This window comes from Lithohypha guttulata (assembly GCF_036872675.1).
Source record: "Lithohypha guttulata strain CCFEE 5908 chromosome Unknown scaffold_9, whole genome shotgun sequence".
Taxonomy (NCBI): domain Eukaryota; kingdom Fungi; phylum Ascomycota; class Eurotiomycetes; order Chaetothyriales; family Trichomeriaceae; genus Lithohypha; species Lithohypha guttulata.
Genome location: NW_027042758.1, coordinates 358,178 through 385,300, shown reverse-complemented (window position 1 = coordinate 385,300; position 27,123 = coordinate 358,178). Strand labels below are relative to the sequence as shown.

The window sequence follows — 27,123 nt, the reverse complement described above, 5'->3', positions numbered from 1 at the left end:
ATTGAATAAGAGACATGCCCTAAGCCCTAAGCCCTAAGCCCTAAACTAAAACAGCTAATTTTATCGTGTAAATCGGCGAGCGGCTTAATTATAATTAGATCTTATCGACAACTAATTTGCAAAATATAAATCGAGCGAACGGAAGAGGAATAATCGAAAAAGGTAAACGAAGGAGTTTTAATATAGTACGCTTATTAAACTTCTCACTTAATCTAAAATAACCGTTTTTATCTACAGCTCGTCCGTAGAAAAGAAGGTTATTTATAATAATCGATTATTTTCTAAAAAACTTTTTACTAAGTCTTTCTCTCGTAAATGTGTATAATGCATAACATAAATCTATCATTCCTAAACCAAAAAATTACCTCGTGCGTGCGTTTGCTCAACCACTTTTTACAGCATCACAAGCTATACTCAAACTCCAGGTTTTCTCTATCCGTCAAATCCAACCATTCTTGATTCTCGAGCTTGACATACCCTGGTTCACTCCTCTTCCGAGCCTTAATCTTGTTTTGACGTACACACCACCAATGAATGAAGAGTATGTCGATGATACAAAGCCCATAGCACACAACAATTGTGATCTCAGCAGGAACGTAGCGAGGAGCATCCTTGGGTCGGAAGGCTGAGGACCGATGATGTTGCCAACACCTGAGACCGAGTCAGACAGCGCACGAGCAGGAATGAAAGCAAGAACTTACAATATGCGATGAGATATAGAGCAGCGACAGTTGTCTTCTTCGTATATCCGGCCACATTCGTACTTATCAAGCTGAGCAATGCGACAAAAGGTGTTGGCGATGCTTGGGTCAAGTAGTACCCAGCTAGACGGCCAGAATTGTTTTGCAACGGAAGAGCAACGATCAAGATCATGCCAATCAGTGCAAGAGCCATACCACCAATACTGACAAGCAGTCTTCGACCTATCTTGTCACCAAGCCAACCAGAGAAGATCAAGGCAACAACCTCGACTGCACCACCAGGTGTACCATACAGTAAGGATTCTTCGGCTGTATAACCAAAAGACACGATAAGTTGAGAGAAAAAGTTGCTGAGACCACCGTTCGGGATATCCGCAACGAGAGCGTAGAAGACGAAAGCCCAGGTAAGGGGATCAGTCAATGCCTCTCTGAGCTGATAAGTCTTGTAGTGCTTGTTACCGATGCCCTGCTGATTTTGACGAACTCGAGCAACACAGAGGACACGATCAGCCTTGCTCAACCATCGAGCATTTAGCTGGTTGTCGGGCATGACGAAGAAGAAAAGTACACCAAGACAAGCTGTCAGCAGGCCGAAGATAAGGAACACAATCTTCCACGGCTCAATTGCGACGCCATGCTTTCTAGCGCCCACAGCAATTCCATATGCGACAAGACCACCAAGGATCTGCGCAAAGCCATTGAAACTGAACCATATACCAGTGCGAGCACCCTGTTCTCTCTTAGTGTACCATTGTGATGTGAAGAGTGCAAAGCCTGGAGTGACAGCGGATTCGAATACACCAAGGAAGAATCGAACAGCGACGGCACCTGGGAAACCGCTGACAGTAGCAAAGAGTGCAAGAGTCGTGCCCCACATCAGGACATTGAAGGCGGAATACTTTGCTAAAGGCAATCGTTGCAACAAGATGCTAGTCGGCCATTCCCAGGCTAAGTAGCCAAAATAGAACATGCTTCCTAGCCATTGATAATCGTCACCTTGAAGCCTCAGGTCAGTCCTCAAGCCCATGATCGATGCATACGAAATCGTGGTCTTGTCAAGGTAGTTGATGCCGTATACAACGCACATGATCGGCATGAGATGCCAGTCAATGATGCGAAGGAGACGTTTGTTGGTGGCTTCATCGATTTCAATAATCTCGCCATGAGCGAAAGCTTTCATCGCCTCGTCGGCATCGTGACTGTGAGCAATGACTTTCTCGACGTCAGCCGAGGTACGGCGTTCTTGGTCAACAACCACTGGTGGTGGGCTCACGGAACGACCGTTTTCGAGTTTGACCTTCTCGGTATCGCGTTGAGCCATTGCTGAGTATCATGCAGACGTGCTACCGACGTGTATTGCGCTTGAGTTGCAGAAGACTCTGTACGATCAGGGTGCTGAAGAGAGTTCTGATATGAGATATTCACAAGTCAGACTTCTCGTGCTAAAAGATAAGCTCAAGCATGTTGCGTGGTGTCCACTGCAAGAGGCTCGAAAGATAGTCGGACTTCTTACAGAGAGATTGTGTCTTCCACGTGCAAAAGATATCTATGCATGCATTGCATGAGAGTTAGAAAGATTGGAAGGACATGAGCGTCCGACTTTCTGTGATGCTACTCTATCAACCTGGGGTAGTAGGACAAATGACGATCAAGATCCGAGCACAACCTGACAGACAGCTATGCCTGAAGGGGCAGGTATCATTGCAGAACGATAGTGGTGACAAGGACTGGTACATATAGATTGCCTGCTCATCAGCTCTCTTTAGCCTGCAACATCGGCAAAAGATAATCAAGGACGTGGCGTATGGAAGCTCACCAAGGAACGAAAGCCAATTTGTGCCGAGAGAGCCAAGGTTGTGGTGATCATCTTAGCACCGGGTCACACTCCGGTCGCTGGCCCCGCGATTCAGGCTTCCCCCAGAGTGGTTACCTACTCGAGTATTACTTCTCGAGATATGATAGATCAATTCACTTATGCCAGTCTGGAGGGACAGACACTGCAGCGCCTGGGGTTTTCTTTCAATAGTCATGAAGTCGGTGCAAATGCTGAAACAGCTTTCCGTAAAATAGCATCGGAGTTGATTTTGTAGAGTTCCGAAGTACTTGCCGTGAGAGTATAGCAGATCGCATTTGATCAGCGGCAAGCAAGTGCTGATTGAACATCTTGAGATAAAAATGCTCCAGTTCGCGAATATTCACAACGTCCATCTTAGAGCGACGTCGACGCCAGTAGCATAGGTTCGTCGAGCAAGATATAACGAAGAAATTAGTCCCTTAGAATTATGTATCCTTATTGCTGGTTCTTTGGTACTAAGTCTGTACTTTTTCGTGACGAGCCTATTCGGAGCCTACATGAATACTTCACAGGTTTCGACGCAACACTGTTAAAGTTCTCCTCTCGGGAGAAATCAGATACCATCTCTACATAATTGATGTTCTGCTCCCTGTCAGAAATAAGGTCTGCGCGCTGAAAGGTGAGAAAATTCTAAATGCTTTATCAAATACGATTGTATTATGTACTGCACAAGACCATTTTGGTATGTATGAGCATCAATTGTACTTATAGTTCAGTCCTGGCCATGGTGGCCTTAGACTCAATTTCGCAAGATCTAGTAAGCGGCCAGATAACGAGATCCTGCACTCAGACTTCTCGGCTTTCAGCCTCTCCCTGATTGAGCTTAGTGCGGACGACTTAGACCATCTCTTTTCTGTCTGATTTTCCTCCTCATTCCCCTTTGGTTTCCTCAGCCAGCCACGATGGCTGACGATCACTTCAACCAGCATATTCGGGGTCTCCGATAACGCTTCTGGATACGAGATCGTTATAGGTATCATTACATGCATGTTCTAGCAATGACTCTCATATCCATTCACAGGTAGTCAGAAAGCCACATTGCTTGTCCCCTTTGATGTTTAGAGGCGCGAACAAGCAATGGCCAGCTGGGGTCAATAGTCTGGAAGGCTTGTCCTATTCCGCAAGAGTCAACGCCTTCATCAAGTCATGGCTGCGTGGCTCCCGAATCGGTGGTCCAGAACCGGGTGCCCCTCAAATGCTGGCGAGGGTTGCTTCGACAACTGCAATTGGTGCCAGTTGAAGGGCAGGAGGCTTTGTTAAGGTGTAAGTACATTTGAAAAGGTGACTGTGCTCTCTTTATGTTGATCAATGCACCTGCCTCCAAAGTAGCCAACACTAACTTCCAACCCATTCGAACTAGCTGTCAATTGCCTTCGAGCTCAGCGACTGGTTCTACGACGCCCATCATGACTTCCATGCGTGCGAATGACTTTTCTGAAGAGGATGATGTACCTCAGAAGGCCTTTTTCAAGAATTTCAAGACTGGCAACGAGACTGGAAAAACACGTCCTTCCGACTCTAAGTCAACAGACACAATCGTTGGCATCGAAGAAGTTTCAGAGCATGATGACCCACCAACATGGAAACCAAAGATGCGTGAACGTATGATCATGATTACTATGGCCATTTCTTCCCTCGTCGTGGTAAGTCGTTCTGAAATGGATCCCGATCTATGACCAACACGAAGCAGGCCCTTGATGCGACGATTCTAGTTCCCGTCTTACCGACTCTTGCCGTCGAGCTCAACGGCTCATCAGCACAAGCTTTCTGGACCGGCACTTCCTACTTGCTAGCACACAGTGTGCTTCAACCCACAATAGCCAGTCTCTCAGATATCTTCGGTCGTCGTGAACTACTCATTCCATCCATTCTCTTCTTCGCAGCAGGTTCAGTCGCTTGCGGTGCTGCACACGATTTTACAGTCATGCTTCTCGGTCGTGTCATACAAGGTGTAGGTGGAGCTGGCATCATTGCATTGTCCCAACTATGCTTCGCCGACGTTGTACCACTACGATTCCGGCCAAAATATTTCACTTTGGTACTTGGAGCTTGGGCCATCGGTACTGTCACAGGTCCACTTATTGGAGGTGTTTTAGTTGAAGAGGCTACCTGGAGATGGTGCTTTTATCTCAATCTACCGATCTGTGGCATAGCACTGCCGATGTCATTCTTCCTGGGTCAACTCAGCCAGCCCAAGACCGACCTCATCACCAAAATCCGTTCTATCGACTGGTCGGGAAACGCTCTCTTCATTGCAAGCGTCACATCTCTGCTCATCGGCATTTCGTGGGCAGGCATTCAATATGCGTGGAACAGCTATCAGACTGTTGTTCCACTTGTGCTGGGAGCTATCGGCCTACTTGGAACGATGGCCTTTGAAGCACGTGTCACACAGAAACCGTTCCTCAACAAGAATATCTTCAACAACAGAAGCGCGATTGCCAGCTACCTCTGCGCTATGTTCCAAGGTCTTGCTTTGTATATGGCAATGTACTATCTGGCTTTTTATTTCACTGCAGCTCAACACTTCAGTCCTATTCGCACTGGTCTCTCGATCATTCCAGCAACAGCAACGATGTTACCTGCCAGCTCTATCACCAATGCTCTAATCACCCGTTTCGGCTCATATCGTGCTTTCATCTGGGTCGGTTTTGTGATCAGCACATTCGCAGGAGGTCTCTTCATCATGTGGACAGACCAGACAAAGACTCCGGTCTGGGCAGCTTGTCAATGCATTTATGGTCTCGGAATGGGAATGGTTCTTTCAGCTGTCAATGTCAGTATTCAAGCTGCTGTGGAGCCTGAATATGCTGGCCAAGCAGCGGCGATGTATGCTTTCATGCGCTCTATTGGCATGGCTCTCGGAGTCGCTATTGGAGGCACGGTTTTCCAAAATGTGATGAAGGCCAAACTTCTTGCGCTGAACGTACCTCATGCTGCGGAGATAGCCAAAGAGTCCGAGGGCTATATCGAGATACTCAAGAAGATGTCAACTACTGGCGAAATTGGCATTCTGCGAGACAACATCATGGTTGGCTATGTGCATGGATTCAAGGGCATATGGATTACTATGACAGCATTATGTGCTGCTGGTCTTATTGCAAGTGTCTTCATCAAGAAAGGAAGCTTGGACAAGAAGCTACAAAGCAGATTTAGGGTCGCTACTTTTGCTTTATCATAGTCTACAGGAATGACTGAGTGGTGTTGCTCTGAGCGTACGAATTTCCTTATTATGTAGAAACATTCATGAACTGTCTATAACGCCCCGATCCGAGAGCTTGCACCATTACCTGATCACCGTTACTCTCTTTCTGCTGCATTCTTGACGAGCCAAATCCAAGATGACACAAGAAGCCTTGTAGTTCCTGCGCTTAACTATCGTTTCTGTGGCCAAAGTCGGTCGATGGCATGCTCGGTCACCCCGTTAAATCGTAATCAAACCTGTGGAGTCTGCTAGTTCAGCTCGCTGGAGCCTCATCAGCCACATGGCCCGGAACCCCTTTTCGGGACCACTAGCGTCAGGTGTGGCATCTAGCACCACAACATCTTTAGGCTTTTCGATTGACTTGTGGATCTCCAAGATCACCGCCTTGCACTTCTGTTGTTCCTATTTTCCCTTGGCTTTGGCTCATGGCTTTTGACTAGATCATCAGCTTCTCCCGAAACAGACATGCCGTGCTTTCCTGACTCAATAGGGCAGTTAGAGTCGTCGCCATGTGCCTCGCTTGTAGTCATGGCCTGGGCAGCGCCCGAGTGCGACGTCCGACTTCAAGACCTGGACGTGAAACGTTCATACTCAAAAATCTGTGATCTAGGTGAAAGTCTGACGTTCTCGATGGTAGCTTTTTGAGCACAACTCTTCCAGAATGTCTGATCGATCGACCAGCCCGCCTATCCAGGCACCTCGCCGAAAGGCTTTCATCTTGTGCTTTGATGTTCGTGTTTGCTGATCTTGCAGCCAGAGTTTGAGCTAATTAACAACAGGGCACAGGCAACAAATTCAGTGGGACAGAGAGCGACAGCAATATCCTGAAATTGTATCGTATGCTTGACCGGAGCAGCTCCGATGTCTACACATTCTACCAGCCGGGCATCGGCACATACATCACGTCACATTCCATGCAAACTACATCTTTGGTAGGAAGAGTGGGTTCCTGGTATTCCAAAATAAAAGATTCAGCCGTCGGATCCTCCTTCGCTGAGCATGTCATGGGTGGTTACAGGTTCTTGATGCGATATTACTCCTGTGAAGACGACCTATACTTCTTCGGCTTCAGTCGTGGCGCATATACTGCTCGATTTTTAGCTGAGATGCTAGACCATATTGGACTACTGAGTGCAGGAAATGAAGAGCTTGTGCGATTTGCATGGAAGACATACGCAAAATGGGCTTCGCGTAGAGCGCAGGAAAAAGAGGAGGAAGCAAAGCTATACGAATTTGTTCGTGGTTTCAGAGAGACTTTCAGCAGACCGGTACGAAGAATAAGGTTCCTGGGTCTTTTCGATACTGTCAATTCAGTGCCCAAATTCGAGTCTGCTTGGATGCATAGGAGCAACTTTCCTTACACAGCTCGATCTTCTGCCAAAGTCATTCGACACGCCGTATCCATTGATGAGAGAAGAGCAAAGTTTCGACAAGACTTGATTAGTGGTGATCAAGCTCAGCATGAAGATCGAATACACCCGTCAATGCATCGCTACAACTCAGATCTAGCAAATATGAACTTGGATTACAACACGGCGGAAATTCATGGCAATTGGAGAGAGAGACTGCCTTCACATGTCGAAGTACCAGGATACGACTACAATATGAAAGATGAGACAGACAGACCAATCGATATGGACGACAAGTCGAGCATACACCTTTTACATATCCCTAGTGCAACGCATCGGAAGTCAGATAGTCTGGCAGCTCGCATAGACCGAGATATGGCGCAGCAACAAGAGAAAAGCGAACCAATCAAGCAGATAAAAGCCAGACGACGCCAGTATTCTGATGAGACGCACCAGAGTCAGGATATTGAAGAAGTATGGTTTCCAGGAGCTCACGCAGACATTGGTGGTGGCTGGACAAGGAGTAACCAGGAGACATGGATGCTGAGTCATGTACCACTTGTGTGGATGGTGCAAGAGGCCGCAAAAGCAGGACTGGAGTTTGACCCTATGTAATTGAAAGATCGCCTCGTATCGTACTCATACTGACAAAAGTATAGCAAGATGGCTCGAGCCAATTGTCATCCAGATGCAGTCGACGAGTATGGGGAAAGATCAGCATGCAAGGAAACTGCGAAACGCTTCTACTCTGCACTTTCGGAATCCTACACAGGAGGCCTTATTCACGACAGTCTTACAGCAGGTCCATGCATTGCCAAGAGCACAGCCATGTTCTGGACTATTTTGGAGTACATGCCTTTCCGAAGGATGGATCTGCAACCTGATGGAAGCTGGAAGGCAATCAGTTGGTAAGTGACATATTGAATACAACGAGCCCAGGATTAATTTCGCTAGGCCGTTGCCGATGGGTGAAACGAGGGACATCCCACCACATGCTCAAATACATCATTCAGCTATCAAACGTATGGAACGTAATCCTGACTACAGACCTGGTAATCTCATTGTTGGTGGAGGAGGTCGAGGCGTGAGAAGAGCACCAGAGAAATATGGTATGGGGGAGTGGAAGAGACACAAAAACCACGACGACCTTGTTCTCGAGACCTATGTCCGAGCTGATTCATAGTCGGAACCCATAATGCTTCGCGTTGAGCAATAGAGCACCAAACACTCCAGCACAAGCAAAATCTGCCATATTAGAGTGAAGCGAGACATGATTGAGATTTTGGTGGTTGACATGAATGTGATTTAGGTCAATGGTCCCCTTGACTTTCATTCATTCGCCGCTTGATGCGGCCCCATCACGGTTTGGTTGACGATCAGCATACAATTGCAAAACAGTAAACAAGAGAAACTAGACGTCCCCCGTCTTCAGAGCACTCCGTCAAGATCCCAGAACACGGCGTTCGCCTGCCACAACCTGATTGATGGCCTCGAGATTCTCGAAAAGGTAAGATTGCATGCCCATCCCTTCTCCTCCACGCGTACTCGAACTGTATCACAGGATCGCCAACTCCTTTGCGAAAAAGCCTAACCAGGTTATCTCGACCAAGCTCATACAAATCTGTGATTTATGATGTTGCTCAAAGACTCCTTTACTGAGCTGCACAATCTCATCACACTGTTTGAGTGAAGTTCCACAGGTGGCCTCACGTATTGTGCAGGGACTAGATTCAGAATCAGCAGATGGAATGGCATGGTGCAAAGGGCAGTTTTGGATTGCTAGTGTTTAACTTTCCTAGATAGTGCCATATCGCTCATCGAGGTAGGCCTTAGGGTTAGAACAGGTCACTGGTCACTCTGCACAGTGCCTTTGCCACTTGTTGGTAATGTTTGAGCACAGCGAAGGAGAAAAAGAAGCGCATAAGCATCTAACAAGAACCCACTCTACGTCATTGATTTTCTGATAAGGTGATGCATGCTAGTGAGGGAACGACAAGGACTCGCAAGCTATCCCAATGCCGAATTGGATGTACAATTGTCTTGCGGCTTGTGGGTATACACAAAGATTGCGTCGACCTATATCCATCTTAAGGCATTCGCCTACCTGCTGCTCCAATCGGTAGTATGTGTGGTTGAACGCAGGTGCTGGTAAGCAACGGAGCACAACACTATGATCTGGAACGTTGTCTTGAAAGCTGATCTTGAGTGGAGAATCAAATTGATTCAATTCTTCTTCCAGTTGCGCCAAAAAAAAAACATGGCTGTGTCCGAACACGCTGGTACTCAGACTAGCATTCTCTCCCAGGTTCTCGTTTATCTCCTGTTGTTCTGTCTCATGCCTAAAATCTGCACCATCCTGATGAAGATGTTCAGGAAGTCCAACTCCAAGCTCACACTCTCGTTGACCACATCTTTCCTTACCAATCCTCTCTCTGCCATTCTTGCATGATGCAAAATCTTCTGAATGTCGTACAGGGTGAAGCCACCAAATACAGCTAGTCCACCATACAACCAGATGTTCTCAGTCCAGGCTAGTGTCCGTATAGCAGTCGCAGGGAGCACGAGTGGCGCAAACCCACTTAGAGCAACGATTGCGACACCAGCAAGGAGTGGTCCACCAAGATACAAGTACTTCTCTTGCTTCGCAGTCGCACCAACGAAGGCGATACTACCCATCATACCAAGTGTGTAAAGGCCTGCTCTTGCGAGGATAGCTGGGTTCATGAAGAGGAGAGGAGACAAGACTGCGGCTTGTGCAATGTTGAAACCTGTCCAGAGTGCATATTTCTGAACGTAGTTATCAGGATGAGTACGGAATGTGCCGTACATGGTTCCGATGCTGGCTGCTAGTGAGACACCGATGACGAGCCATGGATTGAAGGACATGAGACGATAGGACCAGCCGCTTGCGTGGAGGGTTCGAGCCGCGATTGCGATGATGCCGATTCCCAGACCAGTGTGCATGAAGGTATCGTTGAGGTATGCTCGTTCGTAGTCTGGCATTGTCTCCCCTCTGGTTTCACGGTTAAAGATCAGGTTGACTGCCAAAGCCGTGCCACCAACGAGAGCAGCACCGTAGAGCATCCGCTGTGTTAGGTTACCTTGAGCAAGTGGGTTGGCCGATTGTTGCTGATAATTGCGCTTGAAGGCATTTTGAAAGGTCAGCCTCGACTTTGTGAATGCGGAAGCGGTCGATCGTAGAGGATTCGATTGTGGTTTGTATTGAGGTGGTGAATTGTGGAATGCGCGAATGACCTGTGATGGTTTCGCAAATTGCTTGAAGACTTGCTGTGAGACCGCGAAGGGTCGTATCGTGCGTGCTAGAAACGACATGGTGTAGATGGTGATCGCAACAAGGATGAAATTGATGGATGAGAGGAAAGAAGGAAAGGTAATGTAGGCAAGAGCGTTTGTCGTAAGTGAGAGCTCGCCGCCGCACCTGCCAATGACGTCTAATGGATTTAGGGAGTGGTGGCCGAAACTGATCTCCGGTGTGCCTCAGGCGTTTCTGGAAGATGCTACCAAGCACGATTTGGCCGGCGAACATTGCCGCTGAATGACCCTTTCATGAACCTGTGAGACGGCCACGGAATGATCTATTCTCCGATCACAAAGTAGGAAGGCCTTGATGCTAGTTCGTCAAAAGAACGAACGAAATCCCTTACCACATGACCTACAAACAACACTTCGGCAGACAAGTACAGTATCCAGGCCAGACACACTATGACAGAGACCATTCATTTACCTCACCTTCCACCCGAGCTCTCACTATACATCACAGCCTACACCTCTGTGCAAAATACTCCATACCTTCGCCAGCAACTTCTTTCAGCCAATCAAGACTTTAACTATGCTTTTATTGATGCCAGCACCATTCTTTCTCGTCGTCATCTACTAGCAGCATGCTTCCGCGCAATGAATGACAATATTCACGACAGACTGAGATCCAACAACGTCCAGTCAGAGGTCGTATTCTGTCTCAGTCCAAACAACAACATCGGTGACGCGTTCAGGAGATTTGGCATTCAGGATGGCAGTCGGGACATGGTTGTGGTAAAGGTTGGAGAAGGTGAGGTTGATAGGACAAAGGTAGAGGAGCATTTGAATAGTGCTATCGAGGGAGAGAGGGTTCAGTTGACGGACGACTGGTTGGGGCAGGTATGTGAGTTAGACAAAGTGCGAAAGACGTACAAGATCGCCAAGCCGACGCACCATGGCAAGAGTGGAGAAGTTGTGAATGGTAACGTTCGGGATGAGGCAGACGACAGAGAGCTGGTGGAAGTGCAAGTTCTTGGACTCATGGCCTTGAGAGGTGCGACCTGAAGTCACGTAGCAATTGTTCTTTTGGATGCTGAACTGGCTTTCACGAAGATAGGCAGCATGAGTCACTACAGGTGGCCGATATCCCTAGAATGAATGTTCAGGTCATGGGCTGATGGCATGACAGGACGTTATTAAATATTGTGTAGATCACGAGCACCTACCATTTTTGATGCCTACCTTCTCTCGCAGCTCTCACGACTACATGACCTGATTCACGAACACAAGACCCTAATGGCAGGAAATATCAATTGACAGATGGAAAACTCTTGAATCTTTACCCGTCGCTTCCATACACATGCCCACCAACCACACTGCATAATTAATACAGATGTATACTCGACAAGACCAACAATATCCTCACTCATACAAGGCCGACTTTTGCAGCAGCACTACCAATCATTCTAGCCATCCGATCGAACAGCAAAGTGGGTGCTGGTGTCTGAGCAGAAGATTCAGCTCGTAACACCTCATTCACAGAGGTACTTGCCTCACCGTCGAAGTCCTTGTCACCAGTCTCCACCTCTTGCCGGCCTAAACCGAAGATATTCTCTAGTGTACTTCGTACTGTGGCTTTTGCAAAAACATCTTTCTCAACAACTCGAGCAGTGTTCGAAGAACTAGGCGGCGCTATTCTCAATGTCCGACCTTGTCGATCAATTGCAACAAAGCCTCCTTGCTCACGATCGGCAAGCAAAACTTGAATATGTGATGTGAGCAGCTGTCTCTGCAGTTTTCCAACTCCGGCATTGTGAACGTTGACCAGGACGATCTCACTGGGTGTCCTTGTATCCCGCTCGTTGGCGATCATTGCCGCGATTCCATTTCGAGTATCAACTGCCAGTCTTGACCTACTAGGGTCATAAAATTCAGCCTGGCTGACTCCTAGAACTCGGCGCATCGTGACTGTATCAAAAATGCAGAATTTTGCAGACAGAGCCAGGAGGTATCTGCCACAGAATGCAAGAGACGAACTGCTGTTGGATACCATGTGTGGAAGGGAGGCAGCAATAGTGCCGGACTTAGGCTCAATCATGTGAACTCGAGGTTTAGTGGTACCTGTGGTCCAAGATGCAGCGAGAACTGATCCGTCTTCCGAGAAGGCAAGACTTGCTGAGAGTGGACTCAGAGACTGCGTTGCTTCCTGCACGGGAATGTCCTTGTCGCATGTCCACGTAAACAATTGTTGACCGTTGATATCCTTGACAGGTACACCACTTCTTATACGTGCTTTTGGCGAGTAGACCTTGATGTGTCTACTTGAATCTGCCACAGCCACCTGGAGCCGAGCAGGATTGGTGGTGACAGCTAGTATCCCTTTCCTTCCCATAAATTCAGTTATTGTCACAGGCTCATCAATTCGAGTGTTGAGCTCCCAGACATCGACATCAGTAGAATTCTCACTTGCATTGGTAGACCAGAAGCGTAAGAAGCATTCATTCAGTCGATCACGGTTTGCAGGCTCACCTTCCTTTAGATACATGTCGTTAGTATCAATATCAGCAGGAGACCACTGATCGACAGTCACAAGCCACTTTCCGTCGTGAGTTATCTGAAGATGTGTGACATTGGGCTCTTTTAATGGCTGACCACCTGGACCAAGATTGACTGTTGCTGCTAGGTTACGGGCAAGTGCTTGCCGACCCAGTTGCAAACGTGCCGCCACATCGTAGGTCTGAAGCATATTGGAAGACTTCTCAGAAGGCTCCAAGGTCGAGTCGGAGTTGCGAAGCGAATATGCCAGCAATACACGATTGGAGTGGTTGGGATGCATTACTGCTGGAAAAGGCAGGCCAGTCAGGAAAGGTGCCGTTGATGAGTCGTGACAAGCTAGACCGCTGATATTGGCAAAAGGCTTCAGGTCAGATGTGGAAAGAATCATGACTGAATTGTCGCCCAATAGCAAAGCATAGGAGGATCCTCGTTCAGACACGGTCGCGTTAAGAATAGGTGTGCTTAGATGAGGCAAGAATTGTTTCTGGTTTGTATCGAGCTGCCAGATAACCAAGACAGTCTCGTCGCCACCAGAGATCAGATAATTCGAGTCAGGTGAGAACTTGACTGTGCGAGGTGTCGACCTGTGCCAATGTAGTCGACGAGCATGCGCATCTTTACCGTAGGAATCGCCCTTGTTGAGCACATCGTTGAAGATCTGAATCTCGCCCGAGTTGAGGCCGACTGCAACATCAACCACAGCATGCTCCGATCTGCTACCTTCTGGCTGAGGCAGAATTTGCGCATCGAAACATGCCACCTTGCCGTCTCTGATTGTGATTCTTTGCCAATGTATCGGTGCATCTTTGTTCTGTCTCGCTTCACCCAAGCGCCCAACATGGATGGTAGTTCTCGAACAGACGACAACTATGCCCAGAGCAGCATCGAAGCATATGCGCTGTAAAATAAGGTGTTCGTGTTTCAGCATCTTTTTGTTCCCGAGCAACTCTCCCTTCTTTCCAATAGCCAAGCTAGTCATCTTGCTGTGTCCTTCAGCCATTTGGTTGATCACCAACAAGCCATCGTTGTTGGCAGTGGAGGAGGTCGAAACGATTGAGGTTACGCGACCAACAGAATTTCTAGCCCATTTTTGCTGGCCATTTGTCCAGTTGTACTTGACCACACCGCCATCGGCAAGTCCAACGATGACACATTCCCCTACTTGAGCATAGACGACAATTTCCGATCCTGATGCAGCAGGAATTGTCCGAACAAGGAGGGATGTCTTTGTGGCGTAGACCTGGATCTCCCATTTGGTTGCAAGAATGACAAATTGCTCATCTGGTGTCACGATAGGGTCGTGGGCAATGAAGGCGCCACCAGATGGTTCAGATATAATCCAACCAGGACCATCCTTCGGATTTCGAAAATTCTCGTTCTTGGATTCTCTCTTTTGATAACCTGACTCCTTGCTACTTTTCTGCGGGCGGCTCTGCTTGATAGGAGTAGGCTCTTTCCGGACTCCAGAATCTATCGTAGTCCTCGGCAATCCTACTTCGACACAAGCTCCAATCTTCGTAAGAGAGGCTTGCTCCTTCCGTCTAGATCGAGAGCGCTTCTTCTTGATGGTGACTTGTTCGCTAGGAGCAGGCTCTTCTGACAGTGTTGTAGACTTGTCATTCAATTCCTCATCTAATTTGGATGTCTGGTCCTTGGCTTTTCCTTTGTCGGTCACGAGTGCTGCTTTCTTGGTCGGTTGTTCTTGCTCAGCTACGGACGGTTTTTGCGATTTTGAGGCTCGTTCCGTCTCTTTCGGCTGGCCTGGGACATGGGAAAGATTCTTCGAGGATTGCTCAGCAGTAAGGACGCGCTCTTTCGGCTCTGCTTTAGGCTTCTCGTTCGACTTGGCGGGCCGCTTCTTGACTTGAGACTGGGTGACAGGTGTTGATGCATTTTTGGTCGATGTGAACACGGACTTTTGTGCGGCTGAGGAAGATTCGCCCTTCGAAGGTCGCAGTACCTCATCGACTCGACTCTTCTTCGCTCGCGCGTTGGCCGCCAATGTCGCGTTGCGTTTGCCGAAGGCTTGCACAGCAGTGCGCTTGCCTTTGCTCGGCATGGTAAGCGATGAAAATCGAGGTTGTACACAGAAGGCGACTACCAAGTGACTGTGCTGGTCAGGTAGAGGGCAGACGTGAAATTCTGAACAAGGAAGGTGTGCCTGGTGCCCAATGCCCTTACCCCTCAAGCTTCAGGCAACCAGGCCACAGAGCTCTTGATGCCTTATCTGGCTTTCCTTCACCATTGACCTTGGATGTCACGAGGCGTTGTGGTTCAGGGGCCAAGGACGATAGTGACAACGACGGGTATATAGGAGTTATGATTCGTCAGGGAACCAGTTTGATAGAAATTGGCGCGAGCTTATGATCAATAGGCCTCAATTTCGTTGTCGGACGACACCGTTACACTGTATCAATGGGTCAAATTTATTCATTTCAGTCCGCACCTCACCCATTACTGTCGCTATGTTTATTGTTCGGACATGCATCTTGTCTATAGAGCAGGTGCTGGCATCATTCAATTACTGACCAATGTATAGAATATCGAGTGTGTTGTCAAGCAGGATTACCATGGCTGAGGCCGCCTGTATTTGTTGCCGTTGCTACCACCCATGGCGCACTTTCGACTCTTCACGTATTCACCACGCAACCATGAGTAGCTAGCCTTGAGATCGTCCCAGCCAATTCGAACGTGCCCTACATCGTTGAACGACCACCTGTCGAGCGCAAGTGACAATTCCTCCGCGACTATGTAGGGATTGTTAACGTGACCTGAGGTGCAGGAGCATTGGTGGACGTGGTTCGTTCTCAACCCAGATTGGCGAAGATAATGATTTCGATAAAGCCGAGTCCAGTCTCTCACAGACGTGTCAATCTTCGGCTTCGGTTGAGGATTGGTCTTTCTAATGGTGGGCGTCCGAGGGTCACATCGAGTCGAAGTTTTAGACCCTCTCTCTTCGCATATCATGCATCTGCTCGTCTTGGAACGGCAAACATCTCACGCTGTCCTTGGGATCAGCCCACAAGGAGAGTGGAACGGGAGTCCAGATATCATTTATCTTGAGAGTGGTGTTTTCGAACTCCCTCTCAGGTTTACCACAAGGCATCCAAGTTCATGACCTGTGTCAACGTGATCACTTCAGTCCAGGCCATTGCCGCTCACTCAAGCCAAGCTATTGAGATAGAGTCTTACTTAAGTGCTGCGGTACTTAGCACGACGGATGAGGCGACGGTGGCATTAGCCTATACTGAAACTAGGGATTTGCATCTACATAGGGCTGTCAGATCATGTCGAGGTTACATATCACACATATCAAGAGCATGGATGCTGAGATAGTTTAGCCAGTACATCGTCTTTCTCAGTTCTTGACTTGATTTGGGTAGTCTGCATGTCTCAGGTAGCTGCGCAATTGACTGATGCCTCTGCTCCGAGGACCATGCGCAGATTGTGTATGTTTTTGCCAACCCACTGCAGCATCCGCACACCACTAGGGCTTTTTTCTTGTCCTCAAAGTCTGCACCGGTGCAGAGAAACGGTCTTGTAGGGAGCACTTGACGTAGGACGGCCAGAGAGGTCGCACCGAGCTCTTGTTACTTCGGCATTTGCTGCTAAATCCCTCTCGGTGAGAGGACGTCAACTATGGCTATATCGGTGCTGCATGTAAGCCGAGTGCCTGACTTCTTGACATATTGGTGTGACAGCAACCGCGAACCTAGCCGGCGCCAAAGACGTGAGACGATCTGTCATCGCATCCGAGACCAGCATGCGAATGCTGCCTGCGACATACAACCTGGTGGGTGCAATGAGCGAAGCTCGATGCTTCCTGTAGCACTACTTTCCAGCTCTCCATCAGGTCAGAGAAGGATGTGATAGAGCGCATAACAAAGATCGCATTATGGGCAGCTCGAGGTCTCTTTAAGGCATGGGCGTAAGGATGGTGGTCTCTCGTGGAAGGACTTGTAGAGAGCACCGGCGCTCGAATAGATGCGTCGTCGCATTTTGAGTTTTCCGGGCAGTTCGGACGCTACATATTTAGGCATTTACTATGGCTCAACGTCGGCTCCCAGGCGTAGCTAATGCCACTATTTACCATACACGTCAACTTTACCTTGACATGGCACAGTTTTATAACAGGAATTCTGTGCACGTTCAGTTGAAGTACGTCTATGTCTTGTTACAGGATATCAAGCGCAAGTCTCGATCCACTCATCTAAGTCAGTGTTCTTGATGATTGTTGAAAAGTTCGATTCCCCCAAAGCTTCACACGCCTTTGCCCGTGCGTCCATTGACACACTTCTGTCATCGTTGACATCGCCTTTGGGATACTCAACATGAAAGACTGGTTTGTTCTGCTGTATGAAAGGCGACAATGCGTTACACTCGTTGTACTCGACGCACTGCTCGTTGACAGACCATTGCATAGTGTCTACAACTTCAGGGACGATCTCAAGTGCATTCTTCAATCCGATGGATAATCCACGTTGATGTGCCTCATCGGCAAGGAACTGACTATAGTCGATGGCGTCTGCTTGCGTCAGGTCGAGGCCGTTGTCATTATTGTAGGCGTCCATGTTATCTGGGTCAACGCCGTCACAGTTCTTCTCCACAGCGAGATCAAGCCGGCTGAGCATGATATCTCGAACTGAGGTGCCGTTGGTGTTCACCCATCTCTCTCCTGGCCAACCGGCTAAATCGTTGCCCAAGTCTGCTTGAGAAAAGTTCTGTGCGTCCGATCTCCAATCCTCACTGCTTCCTGCGGAAAAGTAGCAAATCACCCTCGAGCCTTTATACTGTAGAGCAGTAATGGTGTTCGGCTCATTGTCGAAGAGGTCGATGACCCACACATCGTACATCTGATCAGGATCTGAAGACACAGGCTCTTTGATCTGGTAATTCCAGGTCAATCTGCTTTCTGGATGCCATAACTCAATTGATCGAGAACTATTGTCTTGTGTTGCAGTATTCGTCGAAGGACTATCACTTGCACCAGAGTTGTGTTTTTCGCGAGTGAGGCCTATGCCGAGGCCCAAAGCAAGGGCAACCACAATAGAAATAACAACAGCTGCTAACAAGCACCCTCTACGGGAGAGCAGGGAGCCTCGTTTTGCCACCATCTGAAAAACGCTGCTAGTACTAATGTTGTTCTTGAGGAGAGAAGTCACTTCATTCTGTGCTTGCAATGCACGAACTAATAGCGACAAAATCAAAGCGCTCGCAAGATCCCTGATACAGGTCAAATACGGGGCCCATCGTGATGAAGATGCTGATTGGGCCAGGATGTCTCAGTCCTATACACAAGGCGTCCAGGTTTGGTTACACCAATACGTTACCATACGATACGGTAATCAGCGCTGCAGGTCGCCAGTCCACAGAAACCCTCTCGACCTAAAGGAGTGTAGCTTTGGGAAAACTTCTTCGTGCTTGAGGGTTTGACATTCGACACCCTGTATCCCTGCCACCTCCCCCACAAACGTCAATGCTTGTCGTCCAATACGAACAGCAATCTCTCTTGAGCAACCCCTATTGACGGTCGAGGCGCCAATATGCGAGACGACCCTGCAACGACAACGGGAAACATTCTGAGTGCAGTCAGGCAACATCACAAATGTGATCTAAAGGTCATGCTATGTGTGAGCTTACTCCTATTCCATGAGACGATGTATATATTGTTGCTGATAAACGGTCTTACAGAGTCAACCTTTGATTATCATTATTGTAAGTAACGGTTCACTCATTTGGTCACTTGACCCTGTCTTTCGTTCAAACAACCACACTCGTTTCATTCCGTGCTTCAATCAAAATGATCACAAAACTGTTCACTCTTTTCTGCTTCATTGCCACTATTGCTGCACATGGACATCATGATCATGAACATCTCCATCGCCACTTTCGAGCGCGTCGATTTGAAGCACTGAAGCTTGATGCACCAACTTTGCTTCCTCGACAAAGTAGCAACTCGAGCTTGATTTCTGCTGCTGCGATCTCTTCAGCTACTGTTCAATCTACCATCCTCGTCATTGCACGAGACCAGGATGCAGCCAAATCGGCAACATCTGGGTTGAATGGCTATGGCATCCCATTCGAAACACTTTTGGTTCCTCAAGCGGGTATTACACTCCCGGCTCTGACGTCTTCATCCGGCGGAAATTATGGCGGTCTTGTCGTCGCATCAGGTCTCGCGTACGATTATGGTGGCACAACAGGCTGGCGCAGTGCTCTGACAGATGATCAATGGAACCAACTCTATAATTACCAAACCGCTTATGGAGTCCGGATGGTACAATACGATGTCTACCCACAGCCAGCCTTTGGTACTACTGTGCTTGGCAGTTGCTGCAACGATGGTGTAGAACAACTAATCTCGTTCACAAACACTGCAGCATTCTCGCAGGCTGGTCTCAAAGCATGGGCTGGTGTCTCTACCAAAGGCCTATTTCATTACAATGCTCAGGTCTCCGATCCATCAACAACAACGGAGATAGCCCAGTTCGCTGCCAATAGTCAAGTCAGCAGCAATTCGACTGCCGCAGTCATCAACAACTTTAATGGACGGCAACAGATGGTCTTTTTCATCAGTTGGGCCACAGATTGGTCTCCCACTAGCAACTTCCTTCAACATGCTTACATCACCTGGATGACTCGAGGCCTCTATGCTGGCTACCGTCGTGTCAACCTCAACACCCAAATCGATGACATGTTCTTGGGCACTGAGATTTACTATCCCGGCAATGGAGCTAACAGTTATCGAGTAACGCCCACTGACATGAACGTGATCAAGTCTTGGGTTCCCACAATTCAGGCAAAGATGAACCGAGGTAGCTGGTTCAAACCTGAGATCGGTCACAATGGAAATGGCAACATAATTGCTGCAGACCCGGATGGTAGTCAGGATGCTGCTTGCAGTGGTGGTCCCATCTACACGGAATATGAAAGTACTCCTTTGGAATTCAAGAAGCCACTAGGCACTGGCACTAGTGGGTGGCCGTCTTCACCATCATCATATCCTTTCACCAACATCTGTCTGAACAAAGACCCATTGAAGACCTGGTTCGCCACCGCTGCCAATCGTGACGCATTCCTGCATATCAGTCACACATTCACCCATCAAGCTCAGAACAATGCTACCTACAACGATATCTTCAAGGAAATAAATTGGAACCAGAGATGGCTGAATCAAACCACACTTGCTAATGGCAACTTTACTGCTAATGGGCTCATTCCTCCTGCCATCACGGGTCTTCACAACGGTGACGCTCTTCGAGCATGGTGGGACAACGGAATCAGAAACAGTGTCGGAGACAATTCACGGACACCTCTGCTTAATCAACAGAATCGTATGTGGCCATACACTACCAATGTCGCGAATGATGGGTTTGCTGGTATCACTGTCATTCCACGCTGGCCTTCACGCATCTACTACAATTGTGACACTCCATCCTGCACACTTCAAGAGTGGATTGACACTTCCGCAGGTACGGGAGACTTCAACAACCTCATGGCTCACGAGAAAGCGGACTTCATGAGACATTTTTTCGGCTTGTCCAGAGATGGTGTAATGTTCCATCAGCTAAACCTACGAAGCACAGGTATGAGTCCAATCACTACACCGTACGGCACGACTGTCAACAGTCTCTTTCAAGCCTGGGTAGAGCAAACAGTCTTTGAGTTTACCAGACTCGTTAACTGGCCTATGCAGACCTTGAAGCAGGCTGATCTGGTGACTGCCTTCACGAATCGTATGGCTCGTGATGCTTGTGGCTACAAGATGAGTTACACGGTATCCAACAATGCAATTACACAGGTGACAGTCAATGCCAATGGAAACACCTGCTCAGCCGCCATTCCAGTGACAGTTCCCGGGTCTGTCACCAACAATCAAGGATTTCCTCTGGAGAAGATCGGGAATGATCCTCTGACAATCTGGGCTAAGCTCAATGGATCTCCCATCACTTTCATCCTCTCTTCACCTCTTGTTCTGTGATGCGGTGAGGTTGGAGTAGCAAGACTCATAGCGACTATCGACGTTCATAGACGTGTCATGATCAGAGTGCAGATTTTTCGCAGGAGGATAATGTATTGGTAGCTTTTCAAACCTTATATGCAAGTTCTCAAGTAGCTAATTAGGACAAAATTGTTGTCGCATCAGACATGATATCCATGTTTGCAATGATTTGAGTTTCGGTTACCCCGCAGCGATCTTGACATCTAGCAAGACATCAACTTTAAGCGAGGCGAGATAACAGCAAGCAATTACACAACAGAGTCGATCTTTTATCACGCATCAATGACGACAACAACCAGAGAGAAGAAGATCTGGTGTGCTAGATAAGTTCGTTATTACAAGGTAAGATATCAACTATATACGACTTTCTTTGACTATTTCCAAATCCCCTGTTTTCTCATACCTTTTCTACACGATGTTCACAACCCGAAACAAACAACTTTTGAACTTTTAGAAACTTACAGATATCTGTACACGCATCCTTTAGTGATTTCTGAGCCTGCCAGCACAGTTGTTTGTTTGCTTTACCAGCTTCAGCGACGCAAGAGCCCACGTCTCCAGGTCGTCGCCCCACTACTTTGTACGGTATCGAGGTGTTCGAAACCGCGGCCATTGTATCGATGACCTCTTGAACTGAATGACCTGACCCAGTGCCAAGATTGAAAGTCGCAAAGCCAATCGAACCTCGCTGGTCCTGTAGGAGGACCGATTCCGGTTTGCGCTGCATGAGTGTTTCTAGAGCTGCAATGTGACCTCTTGCAAGGTCAGAGACATGAATGAAGTCCCTAATAGCAGTGCCGTCTGCAGTGTCCCAGTCTGCGCCGTATATCGAGAGTTCCTGCCATTGGCCTGTCATCACCTTGACGACGATTGGAAGAAGGTTGGATGGCACATCTCGAGGGTCCTCCCCAAGGAGACCACTCGAGTCGCAGCCTATTGGGTTAAAGTATCGCAGTGCGATAATGTTCCAGGTCGGATCCGAAACAGCCAGGTCGGAGAGGATAGCTTCACCGAAGTACTTCGTTCGGCCATATGGGTTGGTTATGCCGATACAGCCCGGAACTGCGATATGCTTGAACCCATCGTGGTCGAGGAATTCTTCAGACCGATGTACACAATCCTCTTCGCGCAGTGACACTCCACGGTCGGCAACTGAGCCATACACTGTAGCAGAAGAGGAAAAGATAAAGTTCTTGACATCAAACTCTTCTAGCAATCCCAGTAACACGACCATTCCGTTGATGTTGTTGAGATAATATCTCAATGGATTTCTGATACTCTCTTCGACAGCCTTGAAAGCTGCGAAATGGATAACGCCTGTGATGTTGGTTTGTTGACCATTCCAGTAGGTTTGGAACAGGCGTCTCATGGAGCATTCGTCTCGATAATCGGCCTTCCATAACTTCAGCTTAGGACATTGGCTCTTAGTATTACCAAAATGCAGGTGAGCCGCAGCAAGTATGCGGTCGAAAACATCCGGATAGCTGTTGCTCAAGTCATCAACGATGAGGACATTGTAACCTGCTTTCAGCAGCTCGAGAGACGTATGACTGCCGATGAAGCCCAATCCACCGGTTACTAGGATGTATTGGGGATCAACGTAATCTGATACAATATTTGCAAAGAAGAGATTGTGCTCGGTACAGGGTGTGGACGTTGTAGATCTCGGAGGGCTGGAATTCAATGAGCTTGAAGATGAGGAGAGCATTATGCTAGGCTGCTGACAGACTCAGGACAGTCGTGCACAACTATGAGATGCGGCCGCCTATGCTGGAAGTCCTGCAAGCACGAAGACACCTAATTATTCAAAAAGTAATGCTCTCGAGCTCGAGTCAGGCTACACAGTAGCATATTGATATTGACTCTCATATGCGAAAAGCAAGTTGGAAAAGGTAAACAGGTGGAGACACAATAGATCTAGCTTCGGCCTTGAGGGCGTCCACGTTTGAGCAACGACAACCTCCTCGGAACTCGCAGGTCCAGAGCCCTTGAGACAGAGCGCCCCTGATTCATAGGTTATCATACGGACCACATGGTAGCTGAAGAGGAAAGTGCAAGAGCTGAATCGGTTGAGCTCAGAGGTTTCAGAACCACACGGAGACGTGCCAAAGTGACCAGGATCCATTCGTGATATTGACGAGAAAGGCATGATTGTGTCTAGTTGCGTTCTCGATGCTCGCTCACGTCCTTTGATCCAAAGCGGCTATTTGACACATCTAGAACCGATTGGATAAGGTCAAAGAGCGCGAATACAGGTTGAGTGGACGGCATACATCGTTGGCTGGACTTATAGCGAATCGAATTTTCGTGTTCAATACTTCGATACACGATGCGATGACCCACCTCGTATTGTTACGCCGTACCTGCATTACGGCGGAACAATGGGACGTGTACTCTACCTCGTAGTATTTGGTGAGCCAGGAGCGCTAAACATCTCGAACTCAAAGCAAAGATCCTGGCGATCCGACGCTTTCTTGACCCAATTGCAAAAGACGCTTAGGCTGAATTGAGCCGATCTCGCCTCTCAATAGGTTAGTGGCTTTGTCCCGCATATTCCGATAACTAAGTGGATTACCAAGAGGGCCTAGAGAAAAGCTGGGCTCACCGACGTAGTGTCAAGTTGAATCGCGATCTCGCCATGAAAGCGAGCCATGTCCCCATCTGCAACGCGACCCGGTCACAAACGAGTGAGACATTTGCTTCACATCAATGAAGGATGGCCGTAGCAATGTGAGACTAGGTTATTGATACAAGAATAGTGATGAAGCTTTGCCTTTGTGGATGTCAAAAGCTTTAGTGTACAACCATCAAACATTTTGTTTGGCATTATCGAGGCTCGATTACTGTATGAATGAAACTTCGCTCATCCTCCTGACATCCGACAACTTTTAGCTGTAGATCGTGTCAAGCCACGTCAAATGCAAGGACTGTTCCGCCCGCTTGGAACGGCAGATTGATAGTCTTGGCCAAGATCTTTGACTGGACATCCTCAGTGTACCGACTCAAATTGACGTCAGTCATTAACAACAAGCTGAGAACGTTCTTTTGAACACTGGATAAATGTGGCAAGAATCATACTCGTGATTGGCTACTTATGAACATTTGTCTAGTGCTTTGGCAAGTGCGGTGGAACGTGCATGGTGGCTTCTTTTTTTTCGCTTAGACATTCCTTTGGAAAACTCTGTGACATCCACTGAAACTTTCATTGGACGTCCATTGCATCGACAAAGTCCCTCCAAGCAATTCCCCAAGCTTCGTAGTATTTCTCGCACAGATCTGTTATGTAAAGATATTTCCCTCTCTCAATCAATTCCTGAGTCAAGGAGCTCACTGTACTCAAAGGGACGGAGTGAACCATATATGCACAACGCTTGCGTTCGAAACAAACTAAGTCTTTCATTCTTTGTTGGACACCTGCATCTCGCCAGTGGGCGAAGCTTTGTTCAAAGACAACAACGATGTCGGGACCTCGAAAAGTAGGTGATGCTAGAATCTCTGCATCGTCAATTTGTCCCATTGAATGGAGCTGAAAATTTGGGTCTGCACTGGTGGTTGGGTCTGGCGAGTGATATGTCTGAGCTGTTCTCCAGGTCGCGTAACTTCTCAGCCCGACTGAATTCCAGTAGGCGCTATATTCAGGATCTGGTGGAGTCCCTGGATTGTGAATCACCTAGTATTCATCAGCTGAGTTGATTACTAAACGGATTGTATGTCAAATTGGGCATAAGGAAGCTATAGCAGGACTTTGTGGCTTGACGAAATGCACAATCCGCATGCGCTCGTCGATAGGAGCCATACTTGGTGGCCGCCTTTGCCGATGGTACCAAATCAGAGTGTGATGTGAATGAACGTGCTTTTGCAGCACAGATGAAGGAGTTCATACGCCGGCTCAGAGGCGAACTTGTCTCTCCACCATTCGAACCTGTCATCATACCAGTCTCAAGAACATGGGAAAGGAGGAAAGCACATGTAGCATACCAAGCGATTACTCAAGATGCCTTGGCTTGTCTTGACTAGAGCGCCCACGCGGGCTAGATAGTTGGCAGCAGCCTCGTCGAACAGGTTTGGCGTCTCGTCAAAGAAGACGCCATCAACGCCGAAGCGGCGCTGCAATGACTGCTCTGCAAATGCAGTGCTCCCAACACTAGACTCGGTTAGAATCGTGGAGCAAGTCCGGTCAATTTCTCGCCAGCATGGTTGTTGAGTTTGGATGAGTACAAACAAAATATGCACAAAGTAGACCACATACCTGGACCAATTAGCATATTTCCGGACATCGGTCTCAACGTCCGAAAAATCTCTTCTGCAGTAATCTAAACGCACATATCCAACCATCTGCACGTTCGAGCAAACATTCAACAAGGATAGAGCTTTGTCGTACGATGAATCTGGTAGCCACCCAGCTTGATCAAGTCCAGGACCGCTATTGGGGTTCACGATTATGATGAAGTGCAAATGTGTATGGCTCAATATCCTGGAAAGAGGTTAGAACATGTCCAAACAAGAACCTTGGCAGCGTGCCACCACTCGTTTCGGTGGATTCTGGCATGTCTCTGATCGTGATGTGATCAATCGGCGGGTGGACTGACTGTTCTAATAGGGGAGTCCATGTTGACTGGTCGACAGGGTATTGGTACAAGGGCACGATGACTCCAGCCCTGCTCGACATTTTGGTTCAAAGAACCAACTACAAGATGGACGAGATGGCATGTCGCTCGGTTTTACATACGCCAGAACTGCTCCACGTTGTGATCCAGGTATCGGTAAGGTTGCAGCCATATCGCTTTGCGATTGGAGATGTTTTATCGGTGGGTGCAGCATTCTTGTTCTTCTGCGTTGGCGCTGTTTTCGTATTCTTAGTGATGTGATATAGTCAGCCACCGTGGCTGTTACACGAACATTCTCGGTTCAAGGACCCGATTCGAGCTCCGCCGTAGGCTTGGCAATGCAATGCAGCCACATCACAGGGGTTCGTGCAGGACCAATGCACCATGCTCAGCGATCAAGGCTCGATGACAACCTGTTGATCCGTAAATGCAGTTCTTGTAACATGGGTACTTGGCTCCAATTCGATCGCTCAAAATAGCATCATATAACTTGTAACATTGGTAATGGTTTCTCTGTACTAGATGCCGAACACCGTTGCTGTGTAATAAACAATACTGGTAATGCGTGTATCAAGAGCCATTGAGGTCATCCACAGCTTGCACGACCTCTTTCCATTGCGATCCAAAAGCTTCATAATAATCCTCCTGAAGACTTGTCAAGAACAGAGCCTCAGCGTGTTTGCTGATACTTTGGACGAATCTCTTCAAATTGCGACCACTGATAGTGGAAATGGAATGTATGAGGTAAGCGTAACGAGATCTGTCCTCTGGTAGACTACTCAAGACTGACTCTTGCTTCTTATACTCATCGTATGAATTCTCGAAGACTACTGTAAGATCGGTGCTGTCGTCCTGCAGGCGTGGATCAGTGATGGTTCCAGGATTGTGAATGACCTAGAGACTGTTACTTCGTAATACCACCAACTTTCTTGTCAGTGTTTACCTACAAACTTCTCAGCAGCTATGCCTGGAGCCGTCTTTACAGCCTTGTTGATCTTCTGTAAGTATTCGGCGCTTGCTGGAGTATATTCGGAAGGAGTCTCGTCAAAGAAGATTCCGTGCACGCTCATGCTGCTGGTGTCATTTACCAGATCTCTCCAGCCCGAATAAGTCGCCACATCCATCAGAACAGAAGATAGATTTCTTGATGACCATCCAGTGCGCACATAGCCAACCGTTCGCACATTGCGGTAGATCGTGAGGTTTTGTATGCACGCAAGGTATTCAGGTCCTGGTGACGAGGTGAGACCGGGCCCATCATTCGGGTTCAAAATGACAGTGAAATTCACATCCCGATGATCTCTGAGACTTGATGGCCCGAGTCAGTGTCTCAGTAGCGTAGCTATCGTTCTAGCACATACACTTCATATAATGGATTCCAGTTGGATGTGTTTGGATAGATATACAGTGGAAGAAGTATGAATATTGACCTGCTCGATCGACTTGTTCTCTTTGGTAGGACGATCGACAGAGCGATCACAATTGACAATGCTGCAATAACGCCAACGATAATGATTGATGCATATCGTGTTCTGAATCGTCGTTTAGATCTGTCGATTGCTGCGGTTGGAGCTTCCATCGATGTCGATA

The 27,123-nt window shown here is 47.9% G+C and overlaps 11 protein-coding genes across 11 annotated transcripts; 4 read left to right on the top strand and 7 right to left on the bottom strand.

Annotated features, from left to right (window-relative positions):
- Nucleotides 1-439: 439 nt before the first annotated feature.
- On the bottom strand, nucleotides 440-2,022 carry DAL5 (Allantoate permease; the record flags this gene model as incomplete). The annotated part of the gene is made up of 2 exons (XM_064902783.1): nucleotides 440-651; nucleotides 702-2,022. The coding sequence occupies 2 exons, from the start codon at nucleotides 2,020-2,022 to the stop codon at nucleotides 440-442; spliced, it is 1,533 nt and encodes a 510-aa protein (XP_064750922.1).
- A 1,940-nt stretch (nucleotides 2,023-3,962) lies between these two features.
- LTR64_008469 (uncharacterized protein) lies at nucleotides 3,963-5,737 on the top strand (the record flags this gene model as incomplete). Its single annotated transcript, XM_064902782.1, has 2 exons — nucleotides 3,963-4,199; nucleotides 4,247-5,737. 2 exons carry the CDS (start codon nucleotides 3,963-3,965, stop codon nucleotides 5,735-5,737), a joined length of 1,728 nt encoding a protein of 575 aa, XP_064750921.1.
- Nucleotides 5,738-6,422: 685 nt separating this feature from the next.
- On the top strand, nucleotides 6,423-8,293 carry LTR64_008468 (uncharacterized protein; the record flags this gene model as incomplete). Its single annotated transcript, XM_064902781.1, has 4 exons — nucleotides 6,423-6,491; nucleotides 6,541-7,721; nucleotides 7,770-8,018; nucleotides 8,065-8,293. 4 exons carry the CDS (start codon nucleotides 6,423-6,425, stop codon nucleotides 8,291-8,293), a joined length of 1,728 nt encoding a protein of 575 aa, XP_064750920.1.
- Nucleotides 8,294-9,423: 1,130 nt separating this feature from the next.
- LTR64_008467 (uncharacterized protein) lies at nucleotides 9,424-10,443 on the bottom strand (the record flags this gene model as incomplete). Its single annotated transcript, XM_064902780.1, has 2 exons — nucleotides 9,424-9,641; nucleotides 9,690-10,443. The coding sequence occupies 2 exons, from the start codon at nucleotides 10,441-10,443 to the stop codon at nucleotides 9,424-9,426; spliced, it is 972 nt and encodes a 323-aa protein (XP_064750919.1).
- Nucleotides 10,444-11,025: 582 nt separating this feature from the next.
- On the top strand, nucleotides 11,026-11,433 carry LTR64_008466 (uncharacterized protein; the record flags this gene model as incomplete). Its single annotated transcript, XM_064902779.1, has 2 exons — nucleotides 11,026-11,268; nucleotides 11,296-11,433. 2 exons carry the CDS (start codon nucleotides 11,026-11,028, stop codon nucleotides 11,431-11,433), a joined length of 381 nt encoding a protein of 126 aa, XP_064750918.1.
- A 361-nt stretch (nucleotides 11,434-11,794) lies between these two features.
- On the bottom strand, nucleotides 11,795-14,983 carry NAN1 (NET1-associated nuclear protein 1; the record flags this gene model as incomplete). The annotated part of the gene is made up of 1 exon (XM_064902778.1): nucleotides 11,795-14,983. One exon carries the CDS (start codon nucleotides 14,981-14,983, stop codon nucleotides 11,795-11,797), a length of 3,189 nt encoding a protein of 1,062 aa, XP_064750917.1.
- A 2,125-nt stretch (nucleotides 14,984-17,108) lies between these two features.
- Nucleotides 17,109-18,038, bottom strand: LTR64_008464 (uncharacterized protein; the record flags this gene model as incomplete). The annotated part of the gene is made up of 1 exon (XM_064902777.1): nucleotides 17,109-18,038. One exon carries the CDS (start codon nucleotides 18,036-18,038, stop codon nucleotides 17,109-17,111), a length of 930 nt encoding a protein of 309 aa, XP_064750916.1.
- A 429-nt stretch (nucleotides 18,039-18,467) lies between these two features.
- LTR64_008463 (uncharacterized protein) lies at nucleotides 18,468-20,905 on the top strand (the record flags this gene model as incomplete). Its single annotated transcript, XM_064902776.1, has 2 exons — nucleotides 18,468-18,639; nucleotides 18,915-20,905. 2 exons carry the CDS (start codon nucleotides 18,468-18,470, stop codon nucleotides 20,903-20,905), a joined length of 2,163 nt encoding a protein of 720 aa, XP_064750915.1.
- Nucleotides 20,906-21,198: 293 nt separating this feature from the next.
- On the bottom strand, nucleotides 21,199-22,634 carry LTR64_008462 (uncharacterized protein; the record flags this gene model as incomplete). Its single annotated transcript, XM_064902775.1, has 2 exons — nucleotides 21,199-21,245; nucleotides 21,389-22,634. 2 exons carry the CDS (start codon nucleotides 22,632-22,634, stop codon nucleotides 21,199-21,201), a joined length of 1,293 nt encoding a protein of 430 aa, XP_064750914.1.
- A 2,181-nt stretch (nucleotides 22,635-24,815) lies between these two features.
- LTR64_008461 (uncharacterized protein) lies at nucleotides 24,816-25,595 on the bottom strand (the record flags this gene model as incomplete). The annotated part of the gene is made up of 4 exons (XM_064902774.1): nucleotides 24,816-24,848; nucleotides 24,905-25,070; nucleotides 25,176-25,400; nucleotides 25,435-25,595. The coding sequence occupies 4 exons, from the start codon at nucleotides 25,593-25,595 to the stop codon at nucleotides 24,816-24,818; spliced, it is 585 nt and encodes a 194-aa protein (XP_064750913.1).
- A 508-nt stretch (nucleotides 25,596-26,103) lies between these two features.
- Nucleotides 26,104-26,657, bottom strand: LTR64_008460 (uncharacterized protein; the record flags this gene model as incomplete). Its single annotated transcript, XM_064902773.1, has 2 exons — nucleotides 26,104-26,427; nucleotides 26,481-26,657. The coding sequence occupies 2 exons, from the start codon at nucleotides 26,655-26,657 to the stop codon at nucleotides 26,104-26,106; spliced, it is 501 nt and encodes a 166-aa protein (XP_064750912.1).
- Between the last annotated feature and the right edge of the window lie 466 nt (nucleotides 26,658-27,123).